This window comes from Mytilus trossulus, chromosome 9 (genome assembly GCF_036588685.1).
Source record: "Mytilus trossulus isolate FHL-02 chromosome 9, PNRI_Mtr1.1.1.hap1, whole genome shotgun sequence".
NCBI lineage: Eukaryota > Metazoa > Mollusca > Bivalvia > Mytilida > Mytilidae > Mytilus > Mytilus trossulus.
The window spans coordinates 44,468,550-44,487,019 of NC_086381.1; the positions used below are offsets into that span (position 1 = coordinate 44,468,550).

The 18,470-nt window shown below is 32.5% G+C and overlaps 2 protein-coding genes across 3 annotated transcripts; one reads left to right on the top strand and one right to left on the bottom strand.

Annotated features, from left to right (window-relative positions):
* Positions 1 to 269: 269 nt before the first annotated feature.
* LOC134682972 (E3 ubiquitin-protein ligase TRIM71-like) lies at positions 270 to 8,406 on the bottom strand. The gene is made up of 6 exons (XM_063541937.1): positions 7,306 to 8,406; positions 6,522 to 6,702; positions 5,314 to 5,538; positions 4,504 to 4,563; positions 1,601 to 1,657; positions 270 to 1,149 (listed from the first exon to the last, which is right to left on the bottom strand). The coding sequence occupies exons 1-6, from the start codon at positions 8,395 to 8,397 to the stop codon at positions 470 to 472; spliced, it is 2,295 nt and encodes a 764-aa protein (XP_063398007.1). The 5' UTR covers positions 8,398 to 8,406; the 3' UTR covers positions 270 to 469.
* Positions 8,407 to 9,257: 851 nt separating this feature from the next.
* Positions 9,258 to 15,989, top strand: LOC134682974 (uncharacterized). Of its 2 annotated transcripts, XM_063541938.1 has the most exons (12): positions 9,258 to 9,333; positions 9,590 to 9,668; positions 10,057 to 10,252; positions 10,788 to 11,000; positions 11,283 to 11,321; positions 11,561 to 11,599; positions 12,380 to 12,445; positions 12,964 to 13,002; positions 13,254 to 13,295; positions 13,962 to 14,012; positions 14,612 to 14,677; positions 15,187 to 15,989. In XM_063541938.1, exons 2-12 carry the CDS (start codon positions 9,660 to 9,662, stop codon positions 15,861 to 15,863), a joined length of 1,437 nt encoding a protein of 478 aa, XP_063398008.1. In that variant the 5' UTR covers positions 9,258 to 9,333; positions 9,590 to 9,659; the 3' UTR covers positions 15,864 to 15,989. The 2 variants fall into 2 exon arrangements, with proteins under 2 accessions (XP_063398008.1, XP_063398009.1); XM_063541939.1 differs by lacking the exon at positions 12,964 to 13,002.
* The last annotated feature ends 2,481 nt before the right edge of the window (positions 15,990 to 18,470 follow it).

The window sequence follows — 18,470 nt, forward strand, 5'->3', positions numbered from 1 at the left end:
ATCATACCACATCTTCTTTTTTATATATACCAGATTTTTCAATGGAACTATTAGTATATATTTATACCTGCTATTATTGGCCAAGCTCAATTTAGAAAATGTCTTAGTTTGGAAAATAGCCATGTATATACTATTTTCATAGTTTTTGTGACTGTGTTGTAAGTAAGATAGTCTCATTGACGTATACCCGCATATTGTATCCATTCATTTATCTAACTGGATTAAATATATTATTGATGGTTTCGTATTGTGGTTATACAAAGTAATGATTTGTTATGATGTTTTTAATAAGAAAAGGTTTTTACAAATACATTTAGTCTACTTGATATGAAAACTAATATAACATATATGAAAAAATGGAAATACAATCTTTCGGTCGCAATTTTTACAATTTGTTCAATGGATTTCTTTGTAAAACATTTCATAAACAAGATTGTCAGTTCTAAGCTACAACACTCCAAAGAATAAACTACGTTATTACTATAGCGTCTAAAGCTTCCTCGGGGATTCCTGTAATATTCATTCCAGACAAGAGTTCCATGGAAGCTTGAACCTGTTCTGGGCTGTATAGGGCGAAAACAGGAAACAGGGGATCAGACATCTCAGAAATAACCAAGTTTTTAAAATGGAAGATGACTTTTTTTGTTTTCAGGTCGACGATTATCCAATGACGTTTGATTGAATCAAGAAGAAACCCATAATGAAGCCTAACTACCATAGTGGCAGGCGTTGGTGTTCGATTTGACAAAGGATTATGCGTCATTAGTTGGCCATTATGCCACGTCTGCAGGCATACCTTTCCGCAGATATGACACCCACGTGCACTTACTGCCCATGCGTAAGGAAATGCATCCACAGTGTAGCGTTTATCAACACAATCAATTCTTGCAAGGCCCATTTCGAAAAGCATTGTCTGTCGGATCAAGCGCAAAATTTTGTATTGGACTACAACTTCCCAGTAAAACAGGCCAGGCTTGTTGAAAGATTTGGTTGCTATCGTTCCTTTATAATTTCTGAAATGTCCTGCTTCAGGTTCCCGGAAGCTAATTCCTTGTCGCTGTTTCATTGTCTTGACTTTCATCACCTTTTCATCGCCAGATATGTCCATGGAATTATGTGCAACAGACGAATCAAAAGAAATGTCGACACCTTCAAAAATGAAAAAAATATATAAGATTCACTAGCTTTTGTATTTGAATATTGAAATTCCATACTTTAAAGCGTTTTCATTATAATAAACGTGAAACATATTCAATGCGACTATTATTGCCAATGACGCGTATATAAAAAAAAAACCGAAGAAGTATCGTTGTCTATTTTTACTCTTCCCCTTTCAGCTAATTTTATCAGGCATTTCTTAAAATATAGAGTTTACTATTTATTGTCACTGCTTTTTGTCTAAGGGAACAGAAACCTCTGCGCATTCTGAAACATCAACACTTCCATTTGTAGTTAGTTATATGCCATCATTTTAAAATTCCTTTTTAAAGACAAAGATGGTAAGCGCCGGGAAATTTCAGTTGCGATCAAGTTAAAAAAAAGTATTGTCGGTGTAGTTTTCTTCAGATAAAAGGTCCCGCGGGCTCAATTCAATACTTACAATTGACATCTCCATGCATGATATCTCTAGGAGTGATACGACCCACAATGGTAACATCTGTAATTTAAAAAAAAAAAATAATATAATGTACAAGTTTCTTGATGGTCGCTTTATTATTGACAACTGTAGCATCGCCCAAAAAATATTCTTTACTTAATATCGGAAGCATTAATCAATAAACTGAAAGCAACACATTCAATTACGATGTAGATTCGGTGATTATGCCAAACAATAAAACAAAACGTGAAAAAATGTAAACACTTTTTTTCAAATGGGTTACGGCTATGAGTTTGTCGAAACGTTCAGAACATTCAGATTACGTGTTTTGAACACTCATTTTAAGTGTATCTGCCTAAATGACAAATGTTTTTGTTGTTTATCATGCACATATACTGTTCCAAATAATATTGTTTTTATATGTACATTACTTTCTGTACTAAGTAAAAGAAAATTAACACTTTTAGATTTGTTATAAACTGTTGATAAGGCAAGTAGGTAGATGGATATTATTGCAACAAAGCCTCCCACGACATTTAAAAAAGGGAAAACCGAACAATCATAAGGTCGGAATTTTCCTGGAAAATTAACTCAAGATCTGAGTTGAAATGAAATAAAGGACACCGAAGATACAAACAAATCTTCTTCATATGTTTAATTATATCTAGAAACTGACATCGAGGGTCGGTTGCTATACATTAACATGAAGAGACAAATTTTCCATTGTGAGCATTTTATTTCTTTGTATATACTTACAGTTCAACATAATTTGTAAATGAAGTAAATTATATTTAGATATAGGAAGATGTGGTTTAAGTGCCAATAAGACAACTCTCCATCCAAATAACAATTTAAAAAAAGTAAACCGTTATAGGTCAATGTACGGCCTTCAACACGAAGCCTTGGCTCACACCGAACAACAAGCTATAAAGGGCCCCAAAATGTTCAGTGTAAAACCATTCAAACAGGAAAACCAACGGTCCAATCTATATAAAAAAAACGAGAAACGAGAAACACGTATAAATTACATAAACAAACGACAACTACTGTACATCAGATTCCTGACTTAGGACAGGTGCAAACATTTGCAGCGGGATTAAACGTTTTAATGGATCAAAACCTTCTTCCTTTTTCTTAAACAATAGCATAACATCACTACATAGAAAAACGCACGGTAAAATAACAATTGGAAGGCTTATGTCAAACTTGATATAATTTGTCGTTTCCTATCATAATATCATGATTTCTTTGAGATATGTGTTGCTTATAAGAAAGTGCATCCTGGACGTTTCGTCCCTGGGGGTATCACCAACCCAGAAGTCAGCACTTCGATGTTGACATGAATATCAATTATATGGTATTTTTTTTATATAAATTTCCTGTTATCAAAAGTATATTTTTTTTTAAAATACTAATATTTTCTGTATTTCCCAGGCATAGATTAACTTAGCAATATTTAGCACAACTTTTTGGTATTTTGGGTCCTCAATTTTTTTTAACTTTGTACTTGTTTGGGTTTTTATCTATTTTATTCAGAGTGTCACTGATGAGTTTTATGTAGGCGAAACGCGCGTCTGGCGCATTACATTATAAGCCTGGTACTTTTGATAAATATTTACACCACTGGGTCGATGCCACTGCTGGTGGAAGTTTCGTCCCGAGGGGATCACCAACCCAGTAGTCAGCACTTCGGTGTTGATCTGAATATCAATTATATGTTACTTTTTTTTTTTATTAAATTTCCTGTTTACAAAAGTATAAATGTTTTCAAATACTAAGAATTTTCTAATCCCTGGCATATATTACCTTAGCCATATTTGACACAACGTTTTGGAATTTTGGTTCCTGAATGCTCTTGTACGTTTTTGGCTTTTATAAATATTTTGATTTGAGCGTCACAAATGAGTCTTTATATCGACGTCACACATCAGCTTATAGCACCAACGTGGTATAAAACCATGTCCGCTGTCAAATACGCTTGTTATTTTGGATGCATTCAACTTGTCAATCATATCTGTATCGAGTGCACAACGAGCTTTTTAAAAGACGTTCGAGAAGCGTATATTAGTGTTTATCTGGCGTCTAAGTAACGTCTGTTGGTGTATGTCTTGCGTTTGCTTAACGTAGATGAACACTTTTATGCTGTTTAAAAATTTCCTGCAGTTATAACGTTCACCAAGCGTATACTTTTGCAGTTCGACGCACTTCAGTCTGACGCAACGCGCGTTCAACGATTACTGTGCATTCCTCTTGCGTGCACCTAACGTATTTTTGATAACTATTAATTACGCCTGGCCCACGTCGGTTTATATGCCTTTGTGTGACGCCAGCATAACTTATGTGATCTTAATGATATACCATGATTTGGTTTATGGAATTACCACGGTTATGTTCCGAATACCGCAGCCACACTCTCATCCCTTTTCATCGATTGTTATTGTGACCAAACCGAATGCGACTTATTACCAGATTTCGTATCAACATCAACAACACAACGGTACAACGGGTACTCATAGGTAATCTGGAACTGCTTAACTCACCAAACCACAAGAATTATTGTCTAGTTTTAAAGAAATAAGAGTTCCTTTAGATTTTGTTTTAGTTATTGATTGTGTTTTGTGTAGTTTCTACCGTTGAAGGTCTTTTTTCCAGTAATCTTTTTTGAGTTTAAAATAGTTATTAATTAAAGGTACCAGGATTATAATTTAGTACGCCAGACAACTCAAACACTCACGTTCGATCAAGTGACAGGATTGAAAATCAAATGTAACGTTGGTTTATTAATTTTGTGACGATTCAGAGGGTTATACAAAAGACAATCACCACCCACTTTGATGTATTAACTTTGTGCCGTCTTCCATGTATCATACGATTACCTTACAGCGTCAAAGTAAAATAAAACCTACCCGAGTTAGTTGGTGACACCAAATTTCTAGGTTGAGGCGTATCTGGGATTCTTGCAGACCCTAAAATAACCAACAATCAAGATGTTAAACATATTACGGTGTTACATTGCATGAGAATATTATTGAAAAGATATAGGAAAGTAATGCGCTAATAGGTTATAAGTACCCGTCCACGTCCACTTTCATTTTTTGTCTATCTGATGAGTTAAGCCTTTTTCAACTGATTTTTATAGTTCGTTCTTATGTTGTACTGTTATACCACTGTCCCAGGTTAGGGGGAGGGTTGGGATCCCGCTAGCATGTTTAACCCCGCCATATTATTTATGTATGTGCCTGTCCCAAGTCAGGAGCCTGTAATTCAGTGGTTGTCGTTTATTTATGTGTTACATATTTGTTTTTCGTTCATTTTTTTACATAAATAAGGCCGTTAGTTTTCTCGCTTGAATTGTTTTACATTGTCTTATCGCGCCTTTTATAGCTGACTATATGCGGTATGGGCTTTGCTCATTGTTGAAGGCCGTACGGTGACCTATAATTGGTAATGTTTGTGTCATTTTGGTCTTTTGTGGATAGTGGTCTCATTGGCAATCATACCACATCTTTTTTTAATATATATTAACAACGTTGAATTAGTAAAACAGTTCAATCGTAGAAGTTCTTTTAATACGTTGAAAGAAATTTTTGCGAACTGTCTTTACGTTTAATAATATAAAAAGTAAAGAAATCTAATTTATCTTCCAACTAAAAATGGTCTATTCAAATTGTTGGCTGAAGTTATTTATGCACTGACAACATGAGTAAATGACTTACTGTAAGTAACAGATTGTCTACCAGCACCGTGAGAGATGACATTGAATCTGTACCCATCAGGATTGATGCTATCTCCGTTGATTAAAACTGTTGCCTTGTGTTTCCCATGTTTTGCAGACATGAAGTAGACCTTATAACATCCTTGCTTTGCAGTGAAATCTTCCACTGTAGGTCGGTGAATCTTACCATTTGGATCTTCAATTTCAACTCGAATGTCAACACCACCTTGATTTTAAAAAAAAGACAGATATATAAACATTAGAAACAATTCTCATGAGAGTAATACAAACTTTAAAAAATCATTTAACAAATGTTTCTCATATAAGAACAACAAAATATATAGCAGAATGGAAAGTCAATTTTGGCAAATCCTAAGCTTCTTTAAATAAAGTATAAGAATGTTTATTAAAAGTCACAAGTGGTTGTAAGGATTGATTTTAATTGTCAAGTGGCAAGTACTAGTATTGAATTCACCTTCATAACAGAGAGAGCATGTTTAAATTTGATATTACAAAATCTATAACCCTTGTACTTGGTCGACAGAGGCGGATCTAGCCATTTTAAAAAGGGTTCCCTACCCAGGATAAAGAATATCATGGCAAGTAGCAAGTTTTACCTTCTTAACAGAAAGTGCATGTTTTAATGTGATATTACAAAATATATAACATTGCTTTCTACCAGATCTACCAGGTCAATCATCTAAAGTGGTTTTTCACTCTTTGTTAACACTTTCCAAGATTGGAATTTGCAGCAGACAGGAAACCATATTACCATACTTCGACAAACTATTTTGACTGAGAACCGAGCTAAAACTTTCTAGACCACAGCTGGGACTGAATGAAACAAGCACATCAAATAACATGTTGTAACGTTATATTATGCAAAATGAAAAAAAGAAAAAAGAAAAAATAATGCATCATTCTTAAGAAAGTGGACAGCTAATTGTCTTCTAGAACGACACATAGAATTTATACTGATTAACATTGATTCTAGATTGAATGACATAGTGATCAATTACCTTCTACTTGAGGATGACCGTCAATATTGTATAGAAAGATGGTAATAGGAACGTCCTCTACGTCAGCTGGGATGTCACTCATTGTCAACATTTACCTTCTACTTGTGGATCACCGTCAATGTTGTATAGAAAGATGGTAATAGGAACGTCATCTACGTCAGCTGGGATGTCCCTCATTGTCAACACTTACCTTCTACTTGTGGATCACCGTCAATATTGTATAGAAAGATGGTAATAGGAACGTCCTCTACGTCAGCTGGGATGTCACTCATTGTCACATTCGTTTTTGGTATATAAAGTGATGAAGACCATATCTTTCCAACATTGTTTGCAAAATGCTTGAAATCTTCTCCCATGTTGTCCAGGTGAAACTGTAATTGAAATCAAAATTTTAATTACTTTAAAGAAAAAAGAGAGTCGAAAGATACCATAGAAGTTTGATATAAAAGATGTCTTATAATATAACGTATTTGTCAAAAACCGACAATTGCTGATGCATACAATCCTCATCATCCTTTAGTGCCTTCTTTTCTATCTTAATGTGTGTTTTGTCTTTTGCAGAAAGATACATACTGGATAGGCAATGACTGTATATATGTTTCCTAAGGTAGCTTGGCTTTTTTGTGTGGGATTTTTTGTTGCTTTTTAATTGATTGAAACATCCCAAATATATTCATTGTTCACTCTTGAATTGCATAATCTTGCATGGGTATGAAGTAAAACATAAAAGTTGAACATGTTTAAAATTCATTTTCTGAAGAAATGAGAACGAATACTAGTATATCAATTTTGTTTTTGTGAGAGAACATACAAAAATTTAAAAAAAATCAATCATATTTTAACTGAAAATGCCTGCATAATAAAATAATAAAAAAAAATAACTAAAAAAATAAATGACTGCCGCCAGCAATTATTTATTTGGAATATACCTACATGTAAATTTGACACCATAGACTATATGAAAATTCCTTTACCTGAACATCAGCATTATCATGTGGATTGACGTCAAAATGGCGAGTGTTCATGTCTTTCAACCTATCAATTACTTTATCTTTGAAGTTCATAAACTCTGAAGGGGTAGCATATGTTGACACACATGTTGCGAATTCGTTAGAGTCATCCAGGTTTCCTTTGTGGAAATTGAGAGAGCTTAACTGATCTTGAAGACGTTTTTTCTTTACGCTTACTGCATTCAACAGCTCGTTTTTTACTTCTTCTTTTCGTTCTTCTAATTTCTTTTGACATTGTCCGAAAGCCACTTCAACATCTTCCACTATTTTTTCTTGAACTTCGTCAAGGTTGGCGATTATTCCATCCACAATATTCAACGTGTCCTCAGCCGTCAGTTGTTTGTGTTTCACCTCTGACACCAAAGTATCTACAGTTCTTTTTGTTTCCAGATATACATCCATCAGAGTCCGTAGCTTGTGTCCTTTACTTTCTGAATGGAACTGGACAGCACAAAGAGCACAGACCGGTTTATCACAAGTGTTCGAAACACAGTAATATTGGAACTGTTGATCTTCATGACCTTTGACTGAACAACGTTGGATGGCTTGTAGTTCTTCTATCGTGCAGTCCTTGAGATCGTTAACGTTTGTTATTTCATGTCTCTTAGTGACTTTTGTCTTCATGTGGGCATCGGTACAGTCATTGCAAAGAAATTGTGAACACTCTTTACATCGATGTGTCCCGCGTCGTTTATTTGAGCATTCATCGCATGTTATTGCAGTTTCGTTCGCTTGTACCTGTAAATAATTAACAAGATATCCCCTGCAACCATCTTTTTCAAAATTTTTAACATCTCCGTTTGGAACCGGATGCGATTCATTGCATTCTGGACACACTACAGAATCGCGTGTTTTCAGAGATTCCATGCAAACTTCACAAACACAATGTAGACAAGGTAAAGTTCTAGGTATATGGTCAGTCTCATTAAAATCCTCATTACAGACATAGCATTCAAGAAACTTCTGTCGGACATGCTCTATTTGTGGCCGGATGGAAGTTTTACTTTGTACACGAAATGGTTGTGTCATCACCGGATGGTAAGTGCCTGTTGACATTTTGACCTTTGTAGAAATAAACAAGTAAAACAATATATACTTATATCTAATTTGTTCATGTAGACAAAACCTTCATTAAATCTAAAATTTTCTTGAAAATATATGGCTATTTTTCACAATAATGGTATAATGACAGAATAGACGCAAAAAGTCTGCTAATCAAAGCAAAGAGAAAAAAACAGGTAACAAGGAAAACAATGAATTTTGTGCATCCGATGGGCTTTTCTAGATAAACTTTGTGATAGGAAGATGCTATAAAAAGTCAAAGCATTAAACTTGAGGCTACACAATTTAAAAAAAAATAGTCATAAGAGTAGCAAGATACCTTTTATAAATATATGGTAAACTTTTCTTGAGATAAAACGATATATAATATATGCGTCTAATAAAACTAAGTTACAGCATACAAAATGGCATCAACGAGTGTTAGTACTGAAATCAAATATTGCATTTAAAAAATTTCATATCAATGCACTCAAAATAAAGGTATCTTGTAAATTTTCTCAGGCCAGTTTATTGGTAATAAAGAAAATAAACAATAAGTTATTAACAGTTTTGTAAGTAAAAGACGTTAATGCACTCTCTCGATCACCTACCTTTGTAGATAGTTCTGTAATAAGAAATGACGATCTAGATTCTTGCCCAAAAAATTTTTGTTTTACTTTTCGTGTTCGATTTCCATGTATCAATTTCACGTTGCTATTAAGGCTATTGTTACGCTGAAAGGAATCACAAACTATACTTTTACGCCTCAAAAACAACAAAAAGTGAAGGTATTTGGGATCTTTGTTGACTATCTTGATTTTAAATAATACGTTATAAGGTTTTTTGTGTATTGATTTCAATATCCTTTGTTTTTTAAAGTTAAGAGTGAAACATTAAAAAAGGAGAATCAGAATTTTCAATCAGAAGAAATTTCTTAAAATTCTTATCGTGGTATGTTTAATTTATTGTCGGTGTGTTTTTAAATAAATAATTTGTTATTAATTTTTTTTCTATATGTATTGGTGATTATTTGATTTAAAAAAAATCACGAATTTAACAATCAAAATATTATGACAATTTCAATAAATATGATTAAAACAATGAATGAATTCTTTCCTTTTTTTATTTTGTGAATCATACAAAGTTCCTGAAAATTAAAAAACGTTAAAAATATATCAACATTGTATCTTGGTTTATTTTTTTGTAGAGCATTATTTTGTACTAGCCTATCGACTCCTTCGTTATAACTGACACATGCATTTTACGACGCAATTTATATGTACAGGGTAAGTTCGTTAAATTTGTTTATTTATCTAAACTCCTCACATTTACAGGTAAAACAGGTGTAAAACTTAAAATGAAATGTATGTTTAATGATTAAGAGCTATTGTTGTTGTTACTTTTAGTTTACCAACAGCAAAGCTGAATACAAAATTGAAGCAAGTAACGTTAAACGATATGCACAAAGTTTAAGTTTACACAGTCTTAAAAAAACCCGATTTTATATTAATGAATGATAATGAATGAAAACTTTGGTTTACACAATTATTGGAAAGCATATATTCTAAGCAGATGTATCTATGATAAAAAGGAGCAATGGTTAATTTTATTGAAGAAAGCTTTTTTTAATCAAATATAACATCTAAAAATATACTAGAATATTAAAACATTTAGGAATACAGAAATAAGCTTCAATCTTCAACCACAAAGATGGATACTAGACGGTCAAAAGACTTGTTTAAGAAACCTACATCGATAGCCATCTGTATTCCAAACACAGTTGTTGTACCAAGTGACGCTGCAGTAGATGAGGAAAAGATTGTCCTCACAATAAGACTTTATAACGATGAACTCATCCCAATCTACGATGGTAAGACTCATTAACACCGTTCGTAAAATGCATTGATTTTGAAAATTTAAAAAAATCCCAACTTTTATGATATTCGTGCATCCAAAGCCCTTTGAAGTATTAACCTTTATCAGAAACACTCTAGCATCAAAGTTTGAATTCCTGGGATGTACTAATACAAAGAAAAGATAGGAGCTATTTGAACAAGGGAACTTAAAGAAATAGCCAAATTCATATATTAGGTTAAGTTTTCCTGAGGGCTTTTGAACCTTAATAATACCTTAATTTGCGATTTTAATGTTCTATATATCTACAAGGAATCTTGTTTTTACTGATGTGCATAAACTTTCTGTTGAAACAAAAATATTCTTTCAATATATGATTATTTTTTGACAAAGTAGCCCTTTCTTTTTTTAATTCAGTTTTTCGTAAAGTAATTTTAAATCACATCTGCAATACTTACGAAATGTTGTCCTTAAACCCTTCGACTCAGAGTAAATAAGACTTCATATTTCTGCCATACTCCAAGTAAAATCATTAACAATTTTATATATAGCGACTGCAGATATTAGTATAGAGATATTAGACCCAGACAATGACATACTACGCCCTCACGCAGAAGATTATACGGACAAGGATGGGACGTACAAAGTATACTTCATTGCTCCAAAACCAGGAAAATATACTGCGCATGTGCTGGTAAATGGGAAATGTATAAATACAGCAGGATACAAATTCAGCGCGTTAGGACAATATTCCTACAATAAAAGTAAGTTATCAATGTAGCTTATTTCAATGCATCTATTAATGTGAATGATGTAGTATCTTCTATTTCATGTACTAGATATTTTAGTAGATAAGAAAGCACTACACTTGGTTTCCGGTTAAATGATAGCTGCAAACAAGCAAGCAAACGAAAGATAAATAACGTAACAGAAAGTGACATTGGGCCCTCCTGAGCTGCAGGAATTGGACGAATATTGCTGAAATATCATTTGGTTGCATATCATAAATTGCTTATTGAACTTATTTTGAAAATTTTTATTTGCAGGAAAACATTCTTTTAGGAGTTCTCCAAGGCTATATACAGGTAACTTAGTATTGTAAAATAATAAGTTTTTGAACATTAGAATTATTGGAAAGGTAAAAGTTCACGAAATTACTAGTCTACAATTTAAGATATAAGTGTGACATTTTTTTTAGATTAAACTTCATGAAAACCGATAATGATCATGTATTTGCGCTTATTGAGTATTTTATTTTGCAAATGAAGATACTAAAACACATAAAATATTTGTAAAGAGTTTAACTTTATTCTCTTTGAATTAGGTGACATGCCTTCCAGAAGTATTTCAAGAATGACTACAGGTAATCTTAAGACAAAAACATGAAGTTTTGACGAATTCTTTGATAAACACATGTTTATTTGAAAACTATATTTATTGACAATATTAACGAATTAAAGCACTCCTTATTACAGCTTAAAAGAAATTGAGGATCACTTGTATAATTTACATGCCATTGGTTGTCATTAATTATTTTCCGTTCTTTTTTTTCTTTCAACAGATCCATTGATTAAAGTTTCGATGACAAAAGATAGAAAATATATCTTCAAAATGATTTTGTAGACTTTAATTTGATTTGATTTGTTCAAATCTTGAATTCGGCGTATATTTATTTTTTGAAAAACTGGCAGCAACTACTAGTATTACATGCATACAAAACTGCAACAACTATTGCTTGAACTATGCTTCAACATCTCAGAATATTACAGTGAACACATCAGTAGAGTAGAGTGTTAAAGTACACTTATTTTGACGCGTGACACATTTAGATTGGACAAGCGCATCGTTGGTGTTATAGTTGTGTTCTCACCTTGAGTGTGGAGGACGTTGGTCCAATCACTTACATTTTCTGCTGAGATCAAAAAGCAAATTTTTTTCCCTATGGGCACTATATCACTTTTTACCTGTTAAAGTAGATGCCTATTTTGTTTCTCATTTGTTAGCTGGTGTTGTTTCTCTTCGAAATTTACTCTGCATTGACGTTTTTATTTTTTGAACCATTTAGTTTTCTTTTTTTATTCTTGCGGTTCTGAAAAAGACACATGTACATCAGTTGGTAACATTTTCTACTTTATTTTGTCAGGGATGTTGTCGTCAATGTCATCACCAAGAATTTCTGCTTTGATGTCATCACGTTCAGCAAAGTCAGGTAATCATTTAACTAAAGTAGCTGATATTCGTCATGCTATCCTACAAATACCATTATGTTTTTTTGTCGGATATTTTCTTTTAGTACGACAACACATATTTTATACGGAATATACATCCTAGTATAAAAATCCCTCACCGCATTGAAATTGTATTCATTAAGATTGATACTAATATACTACATGTATATGCACGGTATGCGTATGGCTGAACACCCATTTGTCCTCGTCGCTAGTTAATAACAATTTTGAAAATGCTTAAATAGCACATTCATCTATGTTTGGTACTTACCAAGTCAAGTGGCCAAATGAAACAACATGACTTTTTGTAAAAACAAATGTTCATTCAATCAATATTTTGAATACCATTGTAATGTAACAACAAAATAAATGATGTTCTCGCCGTTGAAAACACTATAACCAGTCCTTATGCAATTAATAAATCACAAAAATATTTAATATTTATTGTGTATATTTTCTATTCAGCTTATGTGAAATGATGTTCATGTTTTACTTTCAGATGATATTTTGTATCGTGGGACACCAAGAACTTTTAAAGGTATATTTCTTAGGCCACCTAATAAATATATTTATTGTAATTTCACTCTTCAAAAACCTTTTTATATGAAAGTGTACAATAAGTGAGTTATCAGGTTGATTTCTCTTTATTTTTAAAATGTCATTAGACGAGTTAACTAATTGAATCAAGAAAATATTATCTGAATTGCTCTAAGAACCTATCGTCCGGAAGCGTTTCTGCGCATGTACGTATAGTAGGACCACAGTTAACGTGAAATACTTTATTTACAGGTATTGTAGCGACAAAACCACCTTCACGTCTGACTGTTTTAGGTAAGTTTGAAAATCCAGTAACAATTACATTCACTTTCAGTATATTAGAAGGATAGGGGATATACATTTTAGAAAATAGTAAAATCATATAGATACTTAACTCCGAAGAAAATTCAAAACGGAAAGTCCCAAATCAAATGGCAAAGTCAAAAGTTCAAACACATCAAACGAAAGGATAACAACCGTCATATTCCTGACATGGTACAGACATTTTCTTATATAGAAAATGGTAGATTGAACCTGGTTTTATAGCTGGCTAAACCTCTCACTTGTATGAAAGTCGCAACACATTCCATTATATTGCCAACGGTGAGTAAACCAAACAAGCAGACATAATAGGTAAAAACATGAAAAATGTATAAAATACAGCAGTCAACAATATATTACAATCCCAATCACTAAAAAAATATATGTAACAAAAAAGCACAAAACGGCATAAAGACCAAGTACGTCAGAATGTTAAACTCACACATGTAGAAATATAATATAATTGTGTCATTTAAAGTATGAAAATAAATAGTCTCTTTATTGTTAGCATTCCTCGACTTATCAGATATGCATGACTTAGAACAAATAGTTTCATTAACATAAAGTGTTTAACCGGATTATATGTCATAACGTATCTAAATAAAACGCCACCAGTCTAGGCTTTCATATCACTTGCAGATGAATCTTTACAAGATGCACCGTTATATTCTGCCAGAGATCACACGGATAGTAAGTAAAGTAAATCTATTAATACTCGCGTTATTAACTGGTATCAATGTGACAGAAATTAATAGGAAAAAAATAATAAATTCTCAATTATTAATTTCTATGTTTGGTCTTTGTCAGGGATAATTGAATTTATTCCGATCTTTTAAGTGCCCAGTCATAAGACTTTCTATAACTAGAATCAGAATAATTGTCCATTTTAAAGGCTTATGCAAATTTTCTATATATTTGATAAAAATGGAAACTTCAAAATCATGATGTATGGAAAATAATAAGTTTTATAAAACAAGACTACTACTATAAGGATTTATATTTAGGACAACTTTTCGACACGTTCTATTCGTAGGAGCACGTGCCATTAGTCTTTGAAAAAAGCCCAACATCTATTTACACGAAGCAAATTCAACGCAACTCAAATCAAGAAAATAATAAGCATTCCAAAAATCCTAAACGAAGTGACTGTTTAAATGCATTTGAGATTTATGCATTTTTAAAGTTGATATCTATTGTATGAAGGCTTATACGCGCGTATTATTTGTGAGTTTATATTGTACCCATATCTATTAGTCTCAGTAAAGGTTGGAAATTTTTCTTATTTTTAGATTTCACTACAAGAAAATATTCTGAGACAATAACGGAGCGGAATTTGTTGTATAACGACGTAAACTGTAAGTTACTTACAACTAGAGACAGTCTCACGATATTGAGTCGAATACATTGAACATATATTCCTTTAGTGGAACTTGATTGGGAAAACATGAAGTAGTGTTTTGATTTATATGCAGTATTGTCTTTTATCCGTCCGTTCATTTAGGAAGATTTAATATAATATCAAACTCAAGAATCTCCATTTTAAATTCAATATTTTTCTCTGCAGAACAAACGGTTGCCTTTCTCAACACACATGGCTGATCTTTAGATTTAAAAAAGTCCTGACCTCATAAAAGTAGAATACAATTATAAAAAGAAAGAAAAAGCGAGAGAATAAAAACCTTCACTGTTGATAAATGAATTATGTACCTTTATGTTTCTTGGAAAATATTTCCTGTTTGTCTCCTTTGAAAGGTAAATAAACTAGAAATTCTGTATATGATTGCCACAATACAAAAAGGTAAATTAACTTAAACAGTGTGTGTATTATTTTCACTATCTAAGTCTATATTAATGCATTTTTCAGGCATAAGTATAGCATTTGATGCAGCTGTTTCTCATCCCTCAGTAGAAGTTTCACGTGACAGTCTTACGATGGCTTTAAAATCGACAAAGCAAATATATGGCTCTACTCCTGGGAAATCCGGAACTCGCAGACTTCGTTTATTTCCAGGAACTATAGGAACACGATCCTTCAACAAACCGGGTCTGTTTTATTGGGAAATTTCCGTTAAATTCAAAATCTTGCGCCTAATTCGACGGACAGTTCTATTTGAGATTGGTCTAGCAAGGAATGACGTAATCGATAAAAGTTTTAGAAACGACCGTAGTCCGTTTGCCTGGGTAATCAGTGGAAGTGGGTGTCACCTATGTGGGAAAGTGTGTCTTCATGGATGGCATAATGGACAAATGTTAAGTCATTATCCTTTCAGTGATCGAATTCCCTTAGCCATCAGATCATATTCTAAATTACATTACGGATTTTTGCTGGATACGTCTAAAAGACACTGGATAATTGTTGATTTAAAAAGTAGAAAGGTAGTAGCTCACTTCAAAAACTTAGTAGTTTCACCGACAGAGCCCCCATTGTGGCCAGTCTTTGGTATATACAACCCAGAACAGACACATATTACCATGGAAATATTCTATGGGTCGGATGTCAGTCGCATACCAGAGGAAGCTTTAGATGCTCTTTCTATTTAGCTGTGTTGCCTCTATCAACAAATGAGCACTTTTTATTTATAATTTAATTTTGGATGTAACGCGTCTTCTGGTTGGCTGACGTTATTTTGTTATGAGCCCATAGACATAATTTAGTCATGTCTTTTTAAAGAATTACTGTAATATTTTTTCTGTCTATTCGAAATAACATAAAAAAAAATGTGGTGCACACTGTTAAATAATCCGCTACGCGCTTTATTCAGTGTGCACCCAATTGTTTATGTTATTTCTTCATAGACAGAAAAAATATTACAGTAATTCTTTAAATAGATATGATGGCTCGAAACTTTTAAAATTTTACATGATGTCGTTTCCAGGTTTGCAATTCGATTCTTTAAAATATCTAACAGGAAGAAACACGCTTTTGTTCAAATAATATTTTTGATAGGAAATACCGATTTAGTATATATGTATCAGGCAATATTTGTTGACAATCCAATAAAAATCTTCTCTCAAAATTGTAGTTTTCAGCATTATATAAACGTAATATATCGTTTCATTTAATCCATAGACCTCCTAGTTCTTCTACAAAAGAAAGAAGGCATGTCATTCATTACTGAATATTTTTTGGGGAATTTAGTTTTTTACTATCAATTTCAAAAAAGTCATTTAGTTCTGTAGAAGGAGAAAAATGTGAAACTAATATAAAACATACAATCGGACGACGGCAGAAGTAAACAATTTAGTAAAAATGTGCATAAACGGAAAACAAATTTTTGCAATTTTAAATTTGATTGACAGAATGACAGTCCGTGGAAACATAAAGTATACGTAGAAACCACGAAGTGAAAAATACAGGTACCAGTCCCAGTCGGGGAAACAGATCTGTTTACAGATTGTAAGGTTGTTTTTGAAGGCATTTTTAATAAGATATTATTTGAAGATATTATAATAATAATAATAAAATTCTCTATTTAACGAAGGTAACACATTTAATAATTACATGTTAATCTTCCATGAGGCCTTCAAAAACTATTAATACAAATAGAAAAGGAAAAAAAAGACATACAAAATAAAATACATAATACAGTTAAATATAGCAGCTTAAATATTGAATAAGTACATATGCATTCAGTAGAAGAAGAAAACAAACATAAGTTTCGTGCATCTTTATTCTGTTCAATTAGAAAATAGTTTGAACAGTTGGTCTTAAATGTATCAAATTATCTATTTCTTTAACATTATTTGGTAAATTACTCCAGGTAATAAGACCAGAATGAATATTTTAATGTTCTTTTTAAAAAATCAGAATTAGGTCTTGGTACAGGAAGAAGTCCAGATGTTGTCGACCTCAGACAATAATTATAAAGATCAGCACAAGATAGATAATCAGGTTCTAGACCATTCATACATTTAAACATTAACACAACTTGAAAATAGTGTATTCTCGTAAATATGCAAGTTTTGTAAACATTATTGTTGATGGAAATTCAAAAGAAACAGAAAAAAGTAATCTTGCAGCACGTTTTTGAAGCTTATGTATCCTCTCCAAATTAATGTGCGTGGTAAGACCCCATATTGTACAACAGTAGTCAATAATGGGTAATATATAGCTATTGTAAAAAAGAATAATACCCTTTAATGGGAAATAACGTTTCAACCTTTTTAACAAATATATTCTGGTTGAAATAGTTTCGCATATTTTATCAATTTGAATTGACCATGATAGGTTTTTATCAATATGAATTTCAACTCCAACATTATCTAAAGCGATATTATATTCACGAACGACTAATCCTACTGAGAGATCAGTGTAAGCTTTTCCAATCTGTTTGATGGAATGACAATATCTCAAGTGCAAATTGCAATAAGAGAAAACGGCCTGTTGCTCTAAAGTGCTCCATCCGACGACACAATAAATAGAGAGATAAAGAATTGATGATAACAATACAAAACACTAGGTAAGTACATGCGGAAAATACCAATATCAAATGAATATTAACTCCACCATTGCTAATTTATTGTCAAGGATCGTAAAAAGGTTATCAACATTTAATAGTTTCGTTTTTTTTTCAATTTCAAATTCATGTATTTCTGATTTTTTTCTCCAAAAGTAGACCCTGTCGGTGCATGCATCATTTTAAATATCACACATAAAGCAAGAGACACTTTTTATTATGGACTTTATGAAAAATGAAATAACCGGCAATCCTTTCCTTTACAAAATAATTATGGCTCAGAATCACGATATGACCAATTTTCAGTTTTAACATAAAATGTTTATATGTGGACGGAGAGTAAATGTAATTGCAATGTTTCATGATATAAATGATCCATTATCATGAGGAGCATGCTTTATAATAGAACAGGAGCTGCTTACCTTGTCTTTCATGCAGTTCACCTGAAATCCTCTAGTTAATGTCGTGTTATTGATCTTATTCAATATTAATTTCTATGTCACAAATCAATAAAAAAAGGCGAAAGATGCAAAAGGGACATTCAAACTCATAAGTCGAAAATAAACTGACGTTCAGTAGTTGTCGTTTGTTGATATGGTTCATAAGTGTTTCGCGGTTCTCGTTTTATAATTTATATAGCTTATACCTTTTGTTTTCCCGTTTGAATGGTTTGGGGTCCTCTATACCTGCT

Bases quoted from the DNA above. Each gene is read 5' to 3' on its own strand.
- LOC134682972 (XM_063541937.1), bottom strand. From the start codon at position 8,397: ATGTCAACAGGCACTTACCATCCGGTGATGACACAACCATTTCGTGTA. The intron at 5,539-6,521 runs GTAAGTGTTGAC...TTTAAAATCAAG, and splicing joins CGGTGATCCACAAGTAGAAG to GTGGTGTTGACATTCGAGTT. The intron at 4,564-5,313 runs GTAAGTCATTTA...TGGTTATTTTAG, and splicing joins TAGACAATCTGTTACTTACA to GGTCTGCAAGAATCCCAGAT.
- LOC134682974 (XM_063541938.1), top strand. The intron at 10,253-10,787 runs GTAAGACTCATT...TTTTATATATAG, and splicing joins ACTCATCCCAATCTACGATG to CGACTGCAGATATTAGTATA. The intron at 11,001-11,282 runs GTAAGTTATCAA...TTTTATTTGCAG, and splicing joins ACAATATTCCTACAATAAAA to GAAAACATTCTTTTAGGAGT.